The following is an 18,982-nucleotide window of genomic DNA, read 5'->3' as shown; positions in this document are numbered from 1 at the left end:
AAAAATATATATATATATATATATATATTTATAAATTATGTATGTATGTGTGTATATATGCGTCTCATTATTTATATCTCATTGGACTGTCTTATGTATTTATTTATTTATTTCAACCTTTAGCCGATAAAACAATTTTTTTTCTATCAGGAGCCATCATTTCAACCAAACAGATCAAATAACCTAATACAGGGTACTGCAAAATATTTATATAGATATGTAAATATAATTGGACTGTCTATATCAGAAGAACCATTATTTCTGCATTTTTCTATACTTATCTACTCCAATGCTGTTTTTCTACTTAAAATTAAATCAGACCGTAAATAAATAACAAACAAGCATGCAGCAACAAATACCACGACCACTGTTGTCTGATTCACTTTTAAATAATTGATCAAATGCGCCAGCTATGAGAATCTGTTACTGACTGACTGACTAGATGTTTATATGACGATGATTTTGTAGTAATAAATGTGTTACATAAAATAGATTTAGTCTAGTATGTATGTATGCATACTAAACAAAAACCGCAAGAAACACTGGCTCATACAAACACACAGGCTGTGATTCATTTCATAGTGACCCATTTATAAGACCCATATATTCATTTAGTGTACAATCTCATTTCATTGAGTTAAATTACTCCTTTTTCATCACAAGGGAAAATTGCCTGTTAAGTTTAATCATGTCTTTTTTATTGCTGTTGGATTTAGAATTGCGTGTTTGTAATGTGTGTAATTGCACAATTCTCAATTGAGTAAAAACCAACAATTATCTGTGAGTAAATGCATGAAATGACATGTAGATGAACATGGCAAGCTCATCATGAGAAATGCATTACACCCACATAGGATGCTACAAAGAAATGATTTATGTGTCCTTAATAAACACCCCACGGCTTTATTCTCTGATGTTTATAGTGTGGTATAAATGTATCTGTGGCAGGTGTTGAACGAGGCGGTGGGGGCGATGATGTACCACACCATCACTCTGACCAGAGAAGATCTGGAGAAATTTAAAGCCCTCCGAATCATAATCCGCATCGGTAGTGGATATGACAATATTGATATTAAAGCAGCTGGAGAGATGGGTAAGAGCATTACAAATGCTAAGAAATGTTTCCTGGTCACAATTTTTGGTCTTAAAGGGATAGTTCACCCAAAAATGTCATCATTTACTCACCCTTGTGTGTTCCAACCCGTATGAGTTTCTTTCTTCTGTTGAGCACAAAAGAAGATATTCTAAAGAATGTTGGTAACCAAACAGTTGATGGTAGCCATTGACATTCATAGTATTTTTGTCCATGCTTTGAAAGTCAGTGGCTACCAGCAACTGTTCGGTTACCAACATTCTTCAGAATATCTTTTTTTGTGAAGACATAAAAATGTAAGTTTGACCAAAAATAACAACAACAACAATAATAATAAAAACAGTAACACTTTAGTTGAGGCCTTTATATATAATGCATTATCAAAATATTTTTAATGCATTAATTATGCCTTGTAAATGTAATGCACCCTAGTATTATCTAATGTATAATTTGTAACCACAGTTATAATACATTTATAATGCTTATCTATTGATTGTTACACAAGCATATGACAAACAACCAGATGCAGATGTAACAAGGAATCTGCAAGTATTATATTGCGTTTTAACTTTATATACAGTTTAAAATAAAATGCATTACAACATATGAATAGCAATGTAATGCATTATACATAACGTGTTATATAAAAAAAAATAAAAAAATCTTGTTTAAAGAATCTAAGTAACATGTTGTTTTAGCAGCTTTCTGGACAATGATATACACCTAATTAATGACAACGAGAAACCTAATTGATAGATGGTAATGTGAAAAGCCTTAGCAAATAAAATGTAGAATGTCTTAAGGCCCGTTCACACCAATGACGATAACGATAAAGATATAGTTCTAAAAATCATTCTCAATATTAAAGAATAGCAGAGTCCACACCACAACTATAACAACTATAAGTCCCAGAGAAACGATATCGTTGGAATCACTTTCAGAACGATTTTTTTCCAGCTGATGAACCATAAAAACATTGACAGCCAATCAGAATCCATCCTGCTGTATCGAGTTCGAGAATTTAAAGCGGCAGACACGCGTGTGCTTAGAATAAACAGACGATATCGTTCGCTGGTGTGGACGCTAATATCCTTATCTTTATAGTTATCGTTCTTGGTGTGAACGGGCCTTAAAGGTGTGTTTTGATTCTAAATGCTCATATAGTCTGATACTTAGTATCAAGATGCTCTCCTCACAGAAAACACACTACTGACATCAAATACTGCTTAGCTCAGAAACCAGGTTCAATGGTTGTTGAGAAATACAAAGTACTCTGCACGTGGTGAGTAAAGGTTGGATGTTTGAATGTTTGAGGAGTCAAACAGCGACGAGAAGACCGTCAGAGACAGAAGGAGGTACAAGAGGGCTAATTGTTCCTCTGGGACAGATGTTTATATGGTTAGAATAAAAGGAGAAATATTACAGATACAGCTTAATACAGGTCAAATCCATGAATGGAGAGAAGACGGGATCAGGGGTTAATAGCGTTAATAGACCATCTGAGGCCATTTGAATCTGGTTTATTTGAATCTAGTTTATTGAATCTGCTCTGATATGTAAATGTGAATCTTTTCATGTTGCCTAACATTAGTGCATGTCTGCAGGTATTGCGGTGTGTAATATTCCATCAGCTGCTGTGGAGGAGACGGCAGACTCAACGCTTTGCCACATCCTGAACCTGTACAGGAGGAACACCTGGCTGTACCAGGCCATGCGTGAGGGCACACGGGTCCAGAGCGTGGAGCAGATCAGAGAGGTGGCGTCAGGGGCCGCCCGCATTAGAGGAGAAACACTTGGACTTATTGGCTTTGGTGAGGGACAGAAACACTAAAACGTTACAATATTTTACAAATGTGTTGTTGTTATTAACTAAAACTATTAAAAAAAAAGTTTGTTCATTGAAATAATGTATTAAATAAAATATAAATATTATTACATAGCATAAAAATAAAAATGTTTGCAAAAATAGACTTGCAAAAATGACTAAAACTACAACTGAATTAAAATTTTAATTCAGATTTACTAAAAAAATTACTAAAACCTAAACTATACTTTAAAATGAAAACTGAAATAGAATATAAAATATATTAAAATATAAAATTATATTAAATATAAAAATTTAAGTTAAAGTCAAAATATTAATAAATACTATAATTGTATATAAATAATACTAAAATGACAGTTATGCAATTGTGGTAAGCATATAATAATAATAATAATGCTTGCTAATTTCATTTAATGACAATTATTGCTATTATTATTGAACTAATTATTTATCATAATCATAAAATCAAGCTAATTGTTATTATTTATTATATTAAATAAACTGATTTAGTTGAATGAACATAATCTTATTTACTGTTTTTGTAACCGCAAAGTCATCACAACTATGAAATAATGCAAATTAAATTATGGGAATTATGTAGAGATCAAAAATCTTCATATGTTGATATTCATATATAGGCACAATTTATCACTGTATACAAGACTAATTTCAAGCGTTCAAGAAAAATTTGATTAAGTGTTAGCTTTTGACCGGTAGATACAGTATGACATGAACATATACTACAAGAATAGTTCAAATAAATTATGTCATCATCTAGTCAGGCCACTCGTGTGAAAATTTTTTCATATAACTAAAGTCAGTGGTGACAACAGGTTTTCCAAGCTCTAATAACGACAAAAAAAAGCACCATACAAGTTATATATGCCATCTTTGTCTCATAGGCCGATCGGGACAGGCAGTGGCTGTTCGAGCGAAAGCATTTGGCTTCAATGTGATCTTTTATGACCCGTACCTGCAAGACGGTTTAGAGCGATCGCTGGGCGTCCAGAGAGTTTACACCTTGCAGGACCTCCTGTACCAGAGCGACTGTGTGTCTCTCCACTGCAACCTAAACGAACACAATCACCACCTCATCAACGACTTCACCATCAAACAGGTACATTACCCACAAACGGCCCATTAAACCCATTCCTGCTATCATGAGCGCCATCTAGTGGCTGATGTGTGAACATCAGGTACGATGTTTTGTTAGATGCGACAGGGAGCATTTCTAGTCAACACAGCACGAGGGGGTCTGGTGGATGAAAAAGCCCTGGCTCAGGCTCTCAAAGAGGGCAGGATACGGGGGGCCGCCCTGGACGTTCACGAGTCTGAACCCTTCAGGTAACATTTGGAATGACATATTAATTGTAATCCAATCTCCGTGTTACTTTGCTGCAACTCCAAACATTTCTTCAGCTGCACCTACATTTGCACGCTATTATTTCTATATAATATGCAAAATTAGGATGAATGCATCCTAGCTTTGCATCACAGGAATAAATCACATTTTACAACATATTCATATAGAAAATAGTTTGTTTAAATTGTAATAATATTTCACTGTTTTTACAGTATTTCTAATCAAATAAATGCAGCCCAATGAGCATAAGAGACTTTTTCAAAAACATTTTAAAAATCTTACTGACGGTAGTGTATGCACATGACCAGTGAAGTTCAATGTGTAGTAAAAATGAGATCTAGTGCGCAAAATGAGATGTCTTTCTCTCAGTTTTTCTCAGGGTCCTCTGAAGGACGCGCCCAATCTGATCTGCACCCCTCACACGGCGTGGTACAGTGAGCAGGCCTCACTAGAGATGAGAGAGGCAGCGGCCACTGAGATCCGCAGGGCCATCACCGGTACAAAATCTCCCACTGACTTCTTAGAATGTTTGCTATTCAAAATGTAACCACTCTCATGAGGATATCATCATAGAATTTGCGTACAACATTGTGATTATCAATGCTTAATTATGGTTAATTGCATGTGAGCTGTGAAGGGGGGGGTCCTGATTTATTTCTCTTTCTCTCACTTCTATCTCTATCGCAAAACTTTTTAAACTTTCTTTTTTTACCTCAAACGTTAGTCTTTCGCGGCCTAGCAAGCACTTGTACTTCCTTCAGGGAATGTAAATCTAGTTCTTTTTATAAAATATCCGTCCTATTGTACATCAGTCATCATGTCTCGGGTTTGTTCTGGTTTTCAGGTCATATTCCAGATAGTCTCAGAAACTGCGTCAACAAAGAGTTTTTTGTGACTACGGCTCCGTGGGGGGTGATGGAGCAGCAGGTACATCCGGAGCTCAACGGCGGAGCCTACAGGTGACATAAGAGATCTTAAACATGCACAGAACGCCATCTATTTTTTCATACTTCACCTATTTTATCTTGCTAATCCTTTTACTGTCCATCCCTGAGTTTTTTACCATCTCAAACACCCTCTTTTCTAGGATTGAGAACTGGTTCTTATTTAGAACTGGACCCAAATGATTTTCATTGCATTCAGTTCTGTTAATCTTTCAGTCCTAAAATTTGATGTAATTAACCTTTTAAATAATTTTCTTCATTTATTTTTAATGATAATGAATATTTTTAATTAATTGTAATACATTTCATTTTATTTTTGAATTTTGAATTTTGCCAATTTTATAAATTAAATTAGATTTGATTAATTTGATATATTTTTAAAATATCTGAACTGTTCCTAAAACTATAAATATACTTAAAAGTAAAACTGCATGTGATATTAATTTAGAAAGAATATATTTTGTATTATGTTTATTTTTCTTACCACATTGGCAAATCGTTGTTTTTTGTGTGTGTTGTCAGTATAAATCTAAAATAATTTGGTAAGATTTATGATTATCTTAAAACCGAAGAACTATTTGCCAGTGAGACACATTCAGAAAAAAAAGGTACAATACTAAATAGTAAATAGTAATAGTTTAATAAATGGTATAATAAATATTATTTAATTAATAATAAATATGTGACCCTGGACCACAAAACCAGTAAAAAAAAATTATAATATATATCAGCTGAATAAATAAGCTTTCCATTTGATGTATGGTTTGTTAGGATAGGAGAATATTTGGTCGAGATACAACTATTTGAAAATCTGGAATCTGAGGGTGCATAAAAATCTAAATATTGAGAAAATCGCCTTTAAAGTTGTCCAGAATGAAGTTCTTAGCAATGCATATTACTAATCAAAAATTAAGTTTTAATATATTTACAGTAGGAAATTTACAAAATATCTTCATGGAACATGATCTTTACTTAATATCCTAATGATTTTTGGCATAAAAGAAAAATCGATAATTTTGACCCATACAATGTTTTTTTGGTTATTGCTACAAATATACCCCAGCGACTTAAGACTGGTTTTGTGCTCCAGGGTCACATATGTAAAAAAAAAAAAATCTAAATGTTACAAAAATAGTCATAGAAAAGTCATATTCATTGGAATAACTGCCATAAAAGGACTAAATCAATCAAATTGTTGATAAACTTGAATCATCAGATTAAATCTGAATCAAAACCGGAATCATTAAATTCCTTCCAATCCCTGCTCTTTTCCCCACTGGACTCAAGATCACTCCTTCCTCTCTGTAAGATGAAATACACAACAAATTCATGGATTCTATTGTATGAGCAGCCAAGCAGTACAGCGGCTGTGTTCAGCTATGCAGACGTGCTTCATTAATTCATCTCTGTGTAGTGAGTGTTATCCCTCCAGATCACCATATGCAAATAGACTCAAACGAGACTGCCGTCTGTCCCTGTGGCACACATAAATTAACTTCGACAGCATCACCTCTAGATTTACCCGCTATGACCCTTCTGAACATTTCCCTAAACTAACACCTCATTCTTATGCATTTAACTCTCCAACCCACACATAAAAACCAGCCCCGATTGTGTTGCTCAGTCTGATTGGTTCTCTCGCTCAGCAGAGTGGCCCAGCCGCTACCAGCCGTTTCTCCTGGTGGCCTGCAAGACAAAATGTATACCTAAACAATGACAGGTAACTACTTACAGCGTACTGAAACACAGAGCTCAAGACACAGTCCAAATATCTCTAAATGACACAAAACGATGTCTGAAACATCAACGATATCCTAATTTTGATTCGTCACCTTTTATTTTTATTTTTACATTTCTCATTCTCATAGAACATGCAAATATCATGTGATGCCTACTATTCTACTATGATTTTAATTATACATAATATTTACTTCATGTATTTAGTTATGTTGTTCATGCATTTTTTGCTGTGTTCAATAAGACTGATTTTGGGGCCCATTTGTGCCACTTTTATTTGAGAATGTAAGAAAAATTATTTGAGAATTTGGTAATTGTACCTGATGAATCAAGAAAGAAATCAATAAAGAAATACATGATAATGTGAACGTAATGACTATAAGTTATCCATTAATTGTCAAGTTTAGAAATAAATATTTTTTGTATAATTAATCAGTTTCTACATTGATATGTTGATTTCTTGATGTAATCTTTAACGTGCATTATTTACATTTTTTTAAATTTGTTTATGGAAACAAGTATATTCTCGTTTTGATGTTTTTAAACATTATTAAATGAATAATTCTTTTAAAAATTTAGCCATTTAAGATCAGTAAAATGGATAAATTTAAGTCTTTTCTGCTTGCCAAGGCTGCATTTATTAAAAAAAAAAATGCTGTAAAATATTATTACAATTTAAAATAACCGTTTCTTTTAATGTATTTTAAAATGTAATTTATTCCTGTGATGGAAAAGCTGAATTTTCAGCATCATTACTCCAGTCTTCAGTGTCACATGATCCTTCAGAAATCATTCTAATATGCTGATTTGCTGCTCAAGAAACATTTGTTTTTATCAATGCTGAAAACAGTTGTGCTGCTTAATATTTTTGTAGAAGCCGTGATTATTTGATGAATAGATTATAACATTTATTTGAAATAGAAATCTTTTGTAACATTATATTAGTCTTTACTGTCACTTTTGATCAATTTAATGCGTCCTTGCTGAATAGTGTTAATTTCTTTCAAATCTTACTGACCCCAAACTGTTGAATGGCAGAGTATATAGTAATGATTTGTTTTTGTCTGCAGAATTTTAAGCATTTAAGCTGACGTCTTGAGATCGAATAATTTAAGGAACATGAGAAACATTTCCATCAAATGTGCCCAAACTTTTGCAAGAGTATAAATTTAAAAAGGTTCTCAGCCAAAGTTGAGAACAGCTTTTGCGTCTGTAATCATGTGGTAAAGGGCAGAGCATAAAGCTATTTTCTCTGTATTTTCTCAGGTTTCCTCCTGGTGCGGTGGGTATGTCTCCTGGTGGCATGGGTGGACAGATAGAGGGCATGATGCCCGGCGGGATGCCCGGGGCCCATCCCCTGCCGCCGGGCACCCAGCCCAGGCTCGCCCCGTCCCCCACCCAGCTCCTCAAACACAACGACCATAGAGAACACCTCGCCAAGTCATAACCACCTGACCACTGACCGACAGTCATTCAGCAAAACTGCAAATCAAAGAGACTAAGAGACAGTGAACGGGTGAACAAGCAATCAGCTGCCGCTAGCTGCACCGGAGACATGCTTCACGGACGTCTTTCCACCATCTTGTGTTCAGTTTTAGGTTTTTCCATTCATTTACGTTTTAACCCAGGTTGTTTCTGTTGTTCTTGAGAGAGGAGGACATCATTTCCACCTGTTTTATAGCAGGTGGGCGGTACTTTCTTACTAGGGGGCGTGGCATGGCATAACCACACCCCTTTACTTGTGCACCACTTACAGAGTTCAAAACGATGCCAGTTATCAGATGCCATGCACTTGTCTTCTTCTTCCTCACCTTATTTACGTAAACAAATCTCACAAGAGTTTCAATTTAGTTTTTCTTTACATCCAGAGAATTAGTGCTTGTCTTTGTTTCAGTGTTAAAAGTGCTTGATAATGAATATATATATATATATATATATATGCAGTGTATCTATTAAGAGAACAGAGGTAAAGGCTGTTCTTCGGCAAAAATTAAGATGAATTCTTAGCTTTTTTCCAACATTTGGCATAGCTTGACCTCTTTTTTACAGAATTGCACAAATTCAACAGGCACCAGCTCAGAAACCACTCTTCTTCAAGACCCAAGAGCACACCATTTTACTGATATATCCATTCATTTCGATTCAAAATGAGTTTTCAGGATTTGAAATACAAACTGCATCGGGTTTTAAGATGTCAGTTTTCAAAAATGGCAATTTGGATTCGAGTGAACGTCACCGTGAGGGACATGATTTTGATTTTGTGTTTGCTTTCAAAAAAACAAATGATAATAATAGATGGCAGCTCACATAGAAAAGGGACTGGAGTGAAAAACCGCCCCTGTCTCAGGAAGAGCTTGACCTCTTTTTTACAGAATTGCACAAATTCAACAGGCACCAGCTCAGAAACCACTCTTCTTCAAGACCCAAGAGCACACCATTTTACTGATATATCCATTCATTTCGATTCAAAATGAGTTTTCAGGATTTGAAATACAAACTGCATCGGGTTTTAAGATGTCAGTTTTCAAAAATGGCAATTTGGATTCGAGTGAACGTCACCGTGAGGGACATGATTTTGATTTTGTGTTTGCTTTCAAAAAAACAAATGATAATAATAGATGGCAGCTCACATAGAAAAGGGACTGGAGTGAAAAACCGCCCCTGTCTCGGGAAGAACATTTACCGGTTACTCCAAAACACACGACAGCCCCGTCTAAATACTCGCTCCTTCCCGTCAGCCTACCCAAGGTATTTTTATAGATCTGACATCCAGTGCGTTTTTGGTGTTGAATGTATGGCAGTTCAATTAGATTTGTATTGTCTAGTTTAATGTTTTTGTAACCATTCTTTCCTCTGATCCCTTCCCTGTTCCTTTTATTTTGGGTTCTTTATGTGGAAGCGCACTGTTCGGAGCTCATTGTGTTGTTTATATGCAATATTCTGAGGTCCTCGGCCAACTCCAGTCAGGTTGGTTCCGGAACTGTAGGTTTGGTTTTTAGTGTGAGTATTTGTATTTGTTTATTGTACCGAGGTGAACATTTAGCATACAGTACAGTTCAAATAAAAATACCATTCTGACTTTCTATACTGTGCTTGTGTGTTTGTCTCACTTTACGCACACATTTATGACGGTCTGACAGGATTTGCAGCATCTGCAGTGCAGTGACCTTCAGATGACCCCTGCATGCGTCTGGACGCCACAAGGGGTCGCTTTGGCTCTGGGTTCATAGGTTTCCTTATGCATTGATAATAGGCTACATTGTTTTATATTTATATGCTTATTTTTGCTAAAGAAATAAGTGAGAAATTGGTCTTTTACACACACACACAAAAAAAACCTTAACAAATCACCAAAAAAGTGTTTTGGGGGGTTTCAAGATGACAAAAGCTAATTTCCATCTTATTTCTTTACCAAAAATAAGACCCAGGCGTATGATTTGACTTGTTGATCAATTTAATGCAATATGATATTACCTGACAATAAAATGTCCATGTTTTTATGTGTTCTGTAAATTTTGCCTATTCCTTTTCCAGTGTTCTGTTATCATCTTGTTTACCTGATGTGCCTGTGCTTTGTCCTCGCTACTCTAATATTTGCTTAGTGCTGATATTGTGGGGTGTGGCATTCAGATATGACAGGACTTTGTACAGTGGCATTTGGTCCGTGTAACTCTTCACAATTCAATTTTCAGGCCATGTGGTGCAAATGCAAAAATAAAACCAATGAAAGCAAACGTTCGTTTTTTCATTTTTTCATAACTTTTGCTAAATTGTGACTTCAGAAATAAGTAAAAAAAAAAAAAAGGGAAATCTAAAGGATTTTCTATTTACCATGAGCGGGGTTGTGGCCGCGGGCCGGTGTTCCGGTGAATTCAGTTTTATGCGTCTCGGTAGAACAGTGCTGTCATAGTTTGTATAGTTAGCATGGACAGACAGATGCCAGACAGTTTTTAGAGCTACAGTGAGTGTCATGAAACTAAATCTATTTTTGGATAGAGCGTTGCGTTGGTCATGTGAGATGCATCACTGGTAAAACCCTTATGAACAACATAAGGGAAAGCTAAGAGTATTCCCAGATGCCAGCTTGACCAATACAGTGGCAGTATGCAATGCAATGCAATGCAAAAAAAGTAAACATACAGCATAAGTTGTTATATAGTATTATAGTGTTAGGCTATATATTGATTAACTATTTCAAAACCAATTAAACCTTATCAAATGCATATATCATGCAATAATCCAGCAAAATTATTTTTGCAACTTTCAAAATTAAAATTAAGAATCAGAGAGAATTAAAGAGAAAATCTGTGACAACGAAATGTGAGACAACAGCATCTTTATGACAACGATTATTAATAAAAAATTTATATTAATATGCATTAATACAATATATATATATATATATATATATATATATATATATATATATATATATATATATATATATATATATATATATATATATATATATATATATATATATATATATATATATATATATATATATATATATATATATATATATATATATATATATATATATATATATATATATATATATATATATATATATATATATATATATATATATATATATATATATATATATATATATATAATTTAAATTTTTTTATTTTTTTTTTTTTCACTTCAAAAAATAAGAGATTCATTGGAGCTTTTCTGTGTTCGCATTGAGTGACGTTTGTATTCTGGCTCCACCCACTTCCGCTGTACAGGTGAGTCGTGCGTTACGTCATCGACTATGAAGGGAGGAACCTGCGTTTGATATCCAAGTTTTTCCTTCTAAACTGGGTTCAAATACGTGGATACAGATATGTGTGATTTCGGTAAGACGGTCATTTCTTTCTTTTTATTGCAGGTGCGAGAATTACAGGTGATTTATAGTTTAACTGAAGCGGTAAAGAACGGTGTCCAGAGAAAAGAAGCCTCCGACAATCGGTTATTTGTTCGCGTCTGTTTACATTTACATGTTTACATTTTCCTAATGTTTTATTCACTGTAGAAAATAATTTTTATCAGCTGGATAAAACTTCAGGAACAATATTTTGCACTAAATCCTGCTAAAGCAGATTAGAAGGAACATGGGATTTGCGTCAGGCTTGTACTTTATACACAACTATAAATGTTCTAAACTATGTAATAAATCTGTTTATACGTATTACAAGCCCTTTTTTTTATTGAAGCAACACTTAAAATGTATGCCAATACATTGCAAAATAAATAAAGTCCACTGGTGTCAGCCACTAGTTCGTTGCAAAACTGGTTAATAAACGTTTAATTAGTTCTGAGAAAAGGTCTAGTGGTATTTCTTTTCTAATGCAATTATATTGTTTCGGTGTAATTTTTTTAAACCACTGTATGATAGTATACTATATTCTAGACAAGCAGAAGGGCCCTGGGCGGCTGATGACGAAAGGACTGACCCTCATCGTCATTGGGCATGTTAATTTCATCCTGAGTGCCATTGTCCATGGCAGCGTGTTACGCCACGTATCCAAACCCAGCAATGAGATCTCAACAGAATATACCGTATCAAACATCATCTCTGTCACCTCAGGACTGCTGGTGAGTGGTTGCGCTTCGGTATATTCTCTCATGTCCCATTTGTGGGTCCTAAATGATGCTGATTCAACTCATGCATGTAATCTCCAGTATGTGATGCTTTCTGAATCTCAAGATTTTTCATTCAGAAAGGGTCTGGTCACATGTCTGTAAATGTAAATCGAAGGATTTGCTACTACTTTGGGTGTGCTTTGTGTGAGTCAAGTCTGCATATTTACTTAAAGGAATATTTCACACAAAAATTAAAAACTGAGCAGCATTTTACACACCCTCAGGTCATCCGAGATGTAGATTTGGATGTAAATTTAGCATTACATCACATGCTCACCAATGTATCCTCTGCAGTGAATGGGTGCCGTCAGAATGACAGCTGATAAAAACATCACAATAATCCACAAGTAATCCACACGACTACAGTCCATCAATTAACATCTTATAAAGCGAAAAGCTTTGTGTTTGTAAGAAACAAATCCATCATTAAGGCGTTTTAACTTCAAACCGTTGCTTCTTGCCAAAATATGAGTCCATAATACATAATCCATAATAATGCTTCCTCCAGTGAAAAAGTCCACCCCCTGTTGCCCTCTCACATCAAAATCTACTAACATATTTGTTTAGAACTGTTTTGGACTGTTTTTGCTTGTGAACGGTTGCTTGATCTGTGCATATTTCTCTCCTGATTCAGACGAGACAATCTTTTTCACTGGAGAAAGCATTATTATGGATGGAAGACTTGTTTGAAGTTAAAAAAGTCTTAATGATTGATTTGTTTATTACATGCATGCATGCAGCTTTTCGCTTCACATGACATTAACTGATGGACTGGAGTGGTGTGGATTACTGCATTATTGTGATGTTTTTATCAGCTGTTTGGACTCTCATTCTGACGGCACCCATTCACTGCAGAGGATCTAAATTTCTCCCAATCTGTTTCGATGAAGAAACAAACTCATGTTCATAAACTCACGTTCATGGATGGCCTAAGGGTGAATACATTGTCAACAAATTTTAGTTTTTGGGTAAACTATTCCTTCAAGCTGTTTAGAAAAGTGCTTATAATACTCTTTTCACACATATTTAACACATTCAACTTTTTAGGGTTCCTGAGTAGTTTTAATTTCTACATTTTCCCACAAAATCAGAAAAATGAGAATAAAATGCCATTGAATGTCCTCACACCTAATCATGTTAACATGTTTTTCTCAGAGCATTGCAAGTGGAATTGTTGCAATATTGGTGTCAAGGAATATAACCAACTTGAAATTGGTAAGTAGGCCTAATCTAGGGTGAATATATGTTCTCTTTTTCCCAGACATGTCCTGGCCGGCATTTCAAAATCACCTAAAATTTTCAGGTTTTGGCTTTGTTTTCTTATTAATGTGTTCTCTACAGTCCTCATACATTATATGTATGTGTATTTGCATGGCTTTGACCGTTCTCTGTAGATCCCACCTTCTCACACACCACGATTGGTTGAATATATACAATGTCTGCACACTATTGGTCAAGCTACTTTTTAGTCATTACCTTCAGCAAGTATGAAAACAAAGCCAAAACTTGGACATTTTAGGCGATTTAGAAATCCCAGCCAGGCCATGTCTGGGTAAAAAAGAGGACATATGGACATACTACCTTATCAGCATGATTGTTCTGTATACCAATGCAAAAATACCACATTCTTTCTCTCTAGTGTTTAACTCATCTCTGTTCTTCTGCTTCCTGTAGCACATCGGTCTGTTAGTGAGTTCCTTTCTGAATGCCTTTTTCTCGCTGGCGTGTTTAGTGGGGCTGATTTTGGCGATCAGCATGACCATTTCAGCCGACGGGAGCACGCTCATGAAAGGATGTAATTCCACTAACATGCCTGTGAATGCACGTTCTCTGGTCATCGTCAACTGTCCTTTTGATGCAACTCGCATCTATGTGAGTCAGTCTACAGAAATGCATCTGGTGTTTTTGAACAATTTTATATAAGTTAACCAGTTTGAACTTTCATCTTGTATGTGAAGACTGAACTGCTGTTTCTCTTCCAGGACACAACTCTTGCTCTGTGGTTCACCTGTGCTACATTCACCACACTTGAGGCTGGACTGTCTGTGTGGTGCTTTATTGTGGGTCTCCAGTTAAGAGGCATCGGACCCTGTGCTCAAACCTACATCAGAGAGCAGGTACATCTCTCAATATGCATGCAGACGGCTCAGCTGAATGAACCTGCTGTTTAAAACCATAATAATTTTCATAGGGATTTTTTGTGAACCTCTAACAGATTATGGAAATGACTTGGCAGGGTTCTGAGCTCTTTACATATACATTTATGCATGTAAAGGAGCTGTTCACCTAAAAATGCAAATTTACTCACCCTCAGGTCATCTAAGGTGTAGATGAGTTTGTTTCTTCATGGGAACAGATTTGGAAAAATGTAACATTACATCACTTGCTCACCAATGGATGCTCTGCAATGAATGGGTGCCGTCAGAATGAGAGTCCAAACAGCTGATAAAAACATCACAATAATCCATAAGTAATCCACACCACTCCAGTCCACCAATTAACAACTTGTGAAGTGAATAGCTGCATGTTTGTAAGAAACAAATCCATCATTAAGGCATTTTACCTTCAAACTGTTGCTTTTGGAAAAGGCAATATTATGGATTATGGACTTGTATTTTAGCCAAAAGCAACAGTTTAAAATTAAAACTGTTTTAATGGCAATTAATGCAGCTTTTCACTTTACAAGATGTTAATTGGTGGACTGGAGTGGATTTGAATAAATAAATATTAATATAACAAATAGAGTTTCCAGAACCCTTTCTCAATGTAAAAGTGTTCCATAATGAATAATTATTTATGTTAGGCTATGAAATATTTTTTGATATGCAGATAGTAATTTCATTTTAGATTCCACAACTAGAGTTGGAAATGGTGAATGTTATTCTTTTAAATCTAAGCTTTAACCAGGAATTAAAATACATATTTTTAATAATTTATTGTATTTAGTAGTTTAATGAACAATTATCTAAAATGCAATTAATGCAGCATAAAAAATGTAGTTTTAAAAAGCTCAACAATTCAAACAAAACTTTTTTGTTCCCCCGCGGTGGATGAACAACATTAGCTTTCACTGACCCTTTGTTAGACTGGAAAAACAGTTCTCATTATTGTTCATCCTGTGATCCCACACTGGCTCTGTTTAATTCCACACGTAAGTTGATGTTGTGTTCTCAGTGTTATGGTAAAGCTGACCTCAAAAGCAACAGTTTGAAGGTAAAATGCCTTAATGATGGATTTGTTTCTTACAAACATGCAGCTATTCACTTCACAAGTTGTTAATTGGTGGACTGGAGTGGTGTGGATTACTTCTGGATTATTGTGATGTTTTTATCAGCTGTTTGGACTCTCATTCTGATGGTACCCATTCACTGCAGAGCATCCATTGGTGAGCAAGTGATGGAATGCTACATTTCTCCAAATCTGTTCCGATGAAGAAACAACCTCATTTACATCTTGGATGCAATTTTGGGTGAACTATTCCTTTAAGGTAGAATAAAGCCGACATGTTTATCCAAAGCAATTTGCATTGCATTCAGAGTATACGTTTTATCAGTTCAAAACAGCCAATTCTAAGGGTCAGGGAGTAGAAAAATGTCTTGTAAATCTGTAATTAAAAGTGATTAGTGATTAAAAAAGCTATAATATGACCTCTTTTTAATCCGTGTTATTGTATATCATAACAGCTGGAAGAGGAGGCACTGGCATCAGGATCAAAGATGGACCAAGACCACACGACTCAAGGCGAGCGTCTCATTGCACATCACTCTGCCAGCGCTTAGAGAGACAATCCCAATGTTAAAGTGGAAGTTTAATTAGATGCTGTGTAGTGAAACAGATCATGATAATAGTTTGCATTCATACTGAGTTACATTCTGAATTTTATTAATTGATAATTGTAGATGTTTTGTAGATGATTTGAAGCACTGAGGTTGATACAGGCTTTGTCAGTTGGACTTTTGGACTGAATGTTTTCAGTCTACACATATAGACTGTAATTTAGACAAAAACATCATAGATTATATCCATTATGGTGTTTTCTGAAACTGTGTCTGGACTTACGTGTTTTGCGGTTCTTGTTTACATTGAAACACCCAACTTGTGCGTAATTTCAAAATTAAACTGATGATTTTTTTAAGTGACTTTGTATTCTTTTTTAATATGAGATGCTATTGTGCTTGTGATGTCAAATATACCAAAACATATTTTAGTTTAAAGCAGCTGTTTTAATACCTAATGTGCCACAGACTGAGCTCCCTATAGCTGGTAGGCTTACAAATATTTCAGAGTGTGCCAGAGCGCTGTGAGACATGTTAATATGAGTTGGATTTAATGATGCAGAGAAAGTCTCACATTCACAGATAATCCAGTATGATTAAAGGCGTTAAATATTGACGTAGAGACATGACTGACACTGTCAAAGCAAAGGGATTTCCCTCTACATGATGAATTATGTTTCATTTCAAAAGACTGTGTTTGTGTGTTTAGAGAGCTGTAATTTTGTTTCATTCCTGATGGATTATTCAAAAGTCCCTCATCGCAATTCAGAAAATTGAAGCTTTGCTGTCTACATTTTATTGTATTACTTTTTAACACTGTGGTATGTTGTTGTTATCAATGTGCATAATATTTGAATAAATAAATATTAATATAACAAATAGAGTTTCCAGAACCCTTTCTCAATGTAAAAGTGTTCCATAATGAATAATTATTTATGTTAGGCTATGAAATATTTTTTGATATGCAGATAGTAATTTCATTTTAGATTCCACAACTAGAGTTGGAAATGGTGAATGTTATTCTTTTAAATCTAAGCTTTAACCAGGAATTAAAATACATATTTTTAATAATTTATTGTATTTAGTAGTTTAATGAACAATTATCTAAAATGCAATTAATGCAGCATAAAAAATGTAGTTTTAAAAAGCTCAACAATTCAAACAAAACTTTTTTGTTCCCCCGAGGTGGATGAACAACATTAGCTTTCACTGACCCTTTGTTAGACTGGAAAAACAGTTCTCATTATTGTTCATCCTGTGATCCCACACTGGCTCTGTTTAATTCCACACGTAAGTTGATGTTGTGTTCTCAGTGTTATGGTAAAGCTGACCTCATTCACTTCACTGCACCTGTTGGATTGCTGGACATCTGCTGTTCACTCAGAGCATCAGAGACAAAACCCTAGTTATCTACAGACTCGATTATCAGACTCCAAACTTTATGGTTATTATTTTAGAAAGATAAAGAGAAAAATACACCATCAACTAACCTGTTCCCCTGGTTACTGAGGTCACTGTGAAATGTAGTTTGAAAGAGTTTTATTATACACTGAAAAAAATGTTTCATTCATCCAATTAAAAAAATTTAGGGTAATGATTCACATCTATATTTTTTAACTTGAGCCAATGAAAAATAAATAACTTAGGGCAAGTTATTTATTTTTCATTGGCTCAAGTTAAAAAATATAGATGTGAATCATTAACCTACATTTTTTTAATTGGATTAATGAAACATTTTTTTCAGTGTATAAACCAATAGCCTTATATATTCGGTTATATATTATATACATAGATATTTTACCATTACCTTTTATTTCATTCCACTGCTTTTATTGTACATGTTGATGCCTTTGCTGTTATACGTACAGAGTAACTGCAGTCAAAAATATTTAAAGTTTCATTTTAAATTAATTTAGTCAATTATTAGTTTTGATGTAATTTAATTAAATGTGCATCCTAGCTCTGTGCCAGAGTTTGAAACGTCTCCCCAGGACATGCCCAGTTGATTTGGGGAGACACAACTTGCCAACTAAATACGAACTTCCCAGGAGGCCTTGAACGCACCAGAAGCTCTCAGAACATTCCCGGTTTACAAGATCTAATTACGAGTTCTACAAGGACTTGAAAGCTTTGGCGTTGTTGCCATAGAAACGCTTCTCGTTTCTTATTTGTGCATTGTCCTTTCCTTTCCTCGCGTCTTAGCTCCAACGCCCTTAGGATGCAAGGAAAGAAAATGAGGACGGAAAAATCAAAGGAATGCTTATTTGTACATTGGAATATTCTTGATTCTCATCAGCTGCGCTCAAGGGATCTGCCCTTATGTTGTTAAAGGGTGGTTATTCATAATAAAAATTAATAAAACAAGATGCCCTGTTCAAAATATGATTTATTAAAACTGCAATCACAAATTAAAATGACTGTGACAGATGGAGAAGAATTTGTACATTATCAGTTTTTCAACAAGAAAAACTGCCTCCTCGCTCAAAGCTCCTCTGAAAGCTTCCTCGTTCCTCGCCTCCTCACGATGCAATTAGAGAATCAAGACGTCCTTCATGATGGCTGAGTTTGATCGATATCCGGGTCACGGCCGGAGGACGAGGAGCGAGGAGA

At 35.0% G+C, this 18,982-nt stretch overlaps 2 protein-coding genes across 6 annotated transcripts in view; both read left to right on the top strand.

The window, feature by feature from the left end:
* The window catches only part of LOC107692786 (YLP motif-containing protein 1-like), a 26,588-nt gene extending 17,355 nt beyond the window's left edge, over nucleotides 1–9,233 (top strand). For 3 of the 5 annotated variants that reach the window (XM_016491987.1, XM_016492004.1, XM_016491980.1), the window contains 7 exons: nucleotides 949–1,093; nucleotides 2,698–2,904; nucleotides 3,821–4,035; nucleotides 4,132–4,262; nucleotides 4,651–4,778; nucleotides 5,126–5,240; nucleotides 8,229–9,233. In XM_016491987.1, coding sequence (XP_016347473.1) covers nucleotides 949–1,093; nucleotides 2,698–2,904; nucleotides 3,821–4,035; nucleotides 4,132–4,262; nucleotides 4,651–4,778; nucleotides 5,126–5,240; nucleotides 8,229–8,409 — 1,122 coding nt within the window. In that variant the 3' untranslated portion in view covers nucleotides 8,410–9,233. Of the gene's footprint in view, nucleotides 1–948; nucleotides 1,094–2,697; nucleotides 2,905–3,820; nucleotides 4,036–4,131; nucleotides 4,263–4,650; nucleotides 4,779–5,125; nucleotides 5,241–6,871; nucleotides 6,946–8,228 lie in introns of all 5 variants that reach the window. The other 2 variants (XM_016491994.1, XM_016492011.1) reach the window with 2 other exon arrangements.
* A 2,448-nt stretch (nucleotides 9,234–11,681) lies between these two features.
* LOC107693224 (keratinocyte-associated protein 3-like) lies at nucleotides 11,682–17,235 on the top strand. Its single transcript, XM_016492520.1, has 6 exons — nucleotides 11,682–11,809; nucleotides 12,364–12,548; nucleotides 13,752–13,811; nucleotides 14,271–14,468; nucleotides 14,579–14,713; nucleotides 16,280–17,235. The coding sequence occupies exons 1-6, from the start codon at nucleotides 11,797–11,799 to the stop codon at nucleotides 16,373–16,375; spliced, it is 687 nt and encodes a 228-aa protein (XP_016348006.1). The 5' UTR covers nucleotides 11,682–11,796; the 3' UTR covers nucleotides 16,376–17,235.
* Nucleotides 17,236–18,982: the final 1,747 nt, after the last annotated feature.

The sequence above is a fragment of the Sinocyclocheilus anshuiensis genome, unplaced genomic scaffold, assembly GCF_001515605.1.
Source record: "Sinocyclocheilus anshuiensis isolate Anshui unplaced genomic scaffold, SAMN03320099.WGS_v1.1 scaffold261, whole genome shotgun sequence".
NCBI classification, from domain to species: Eukaryota; Metazoa; Chordata; class Actinopteri; order Cypriniformes; family Cyprinidae; genus Sinocyclocheilus; species Sinocyclocheilus anshuiensis.
This window is presented reverse-complemented; position numbering and strand designations above follow the sequence as displayed.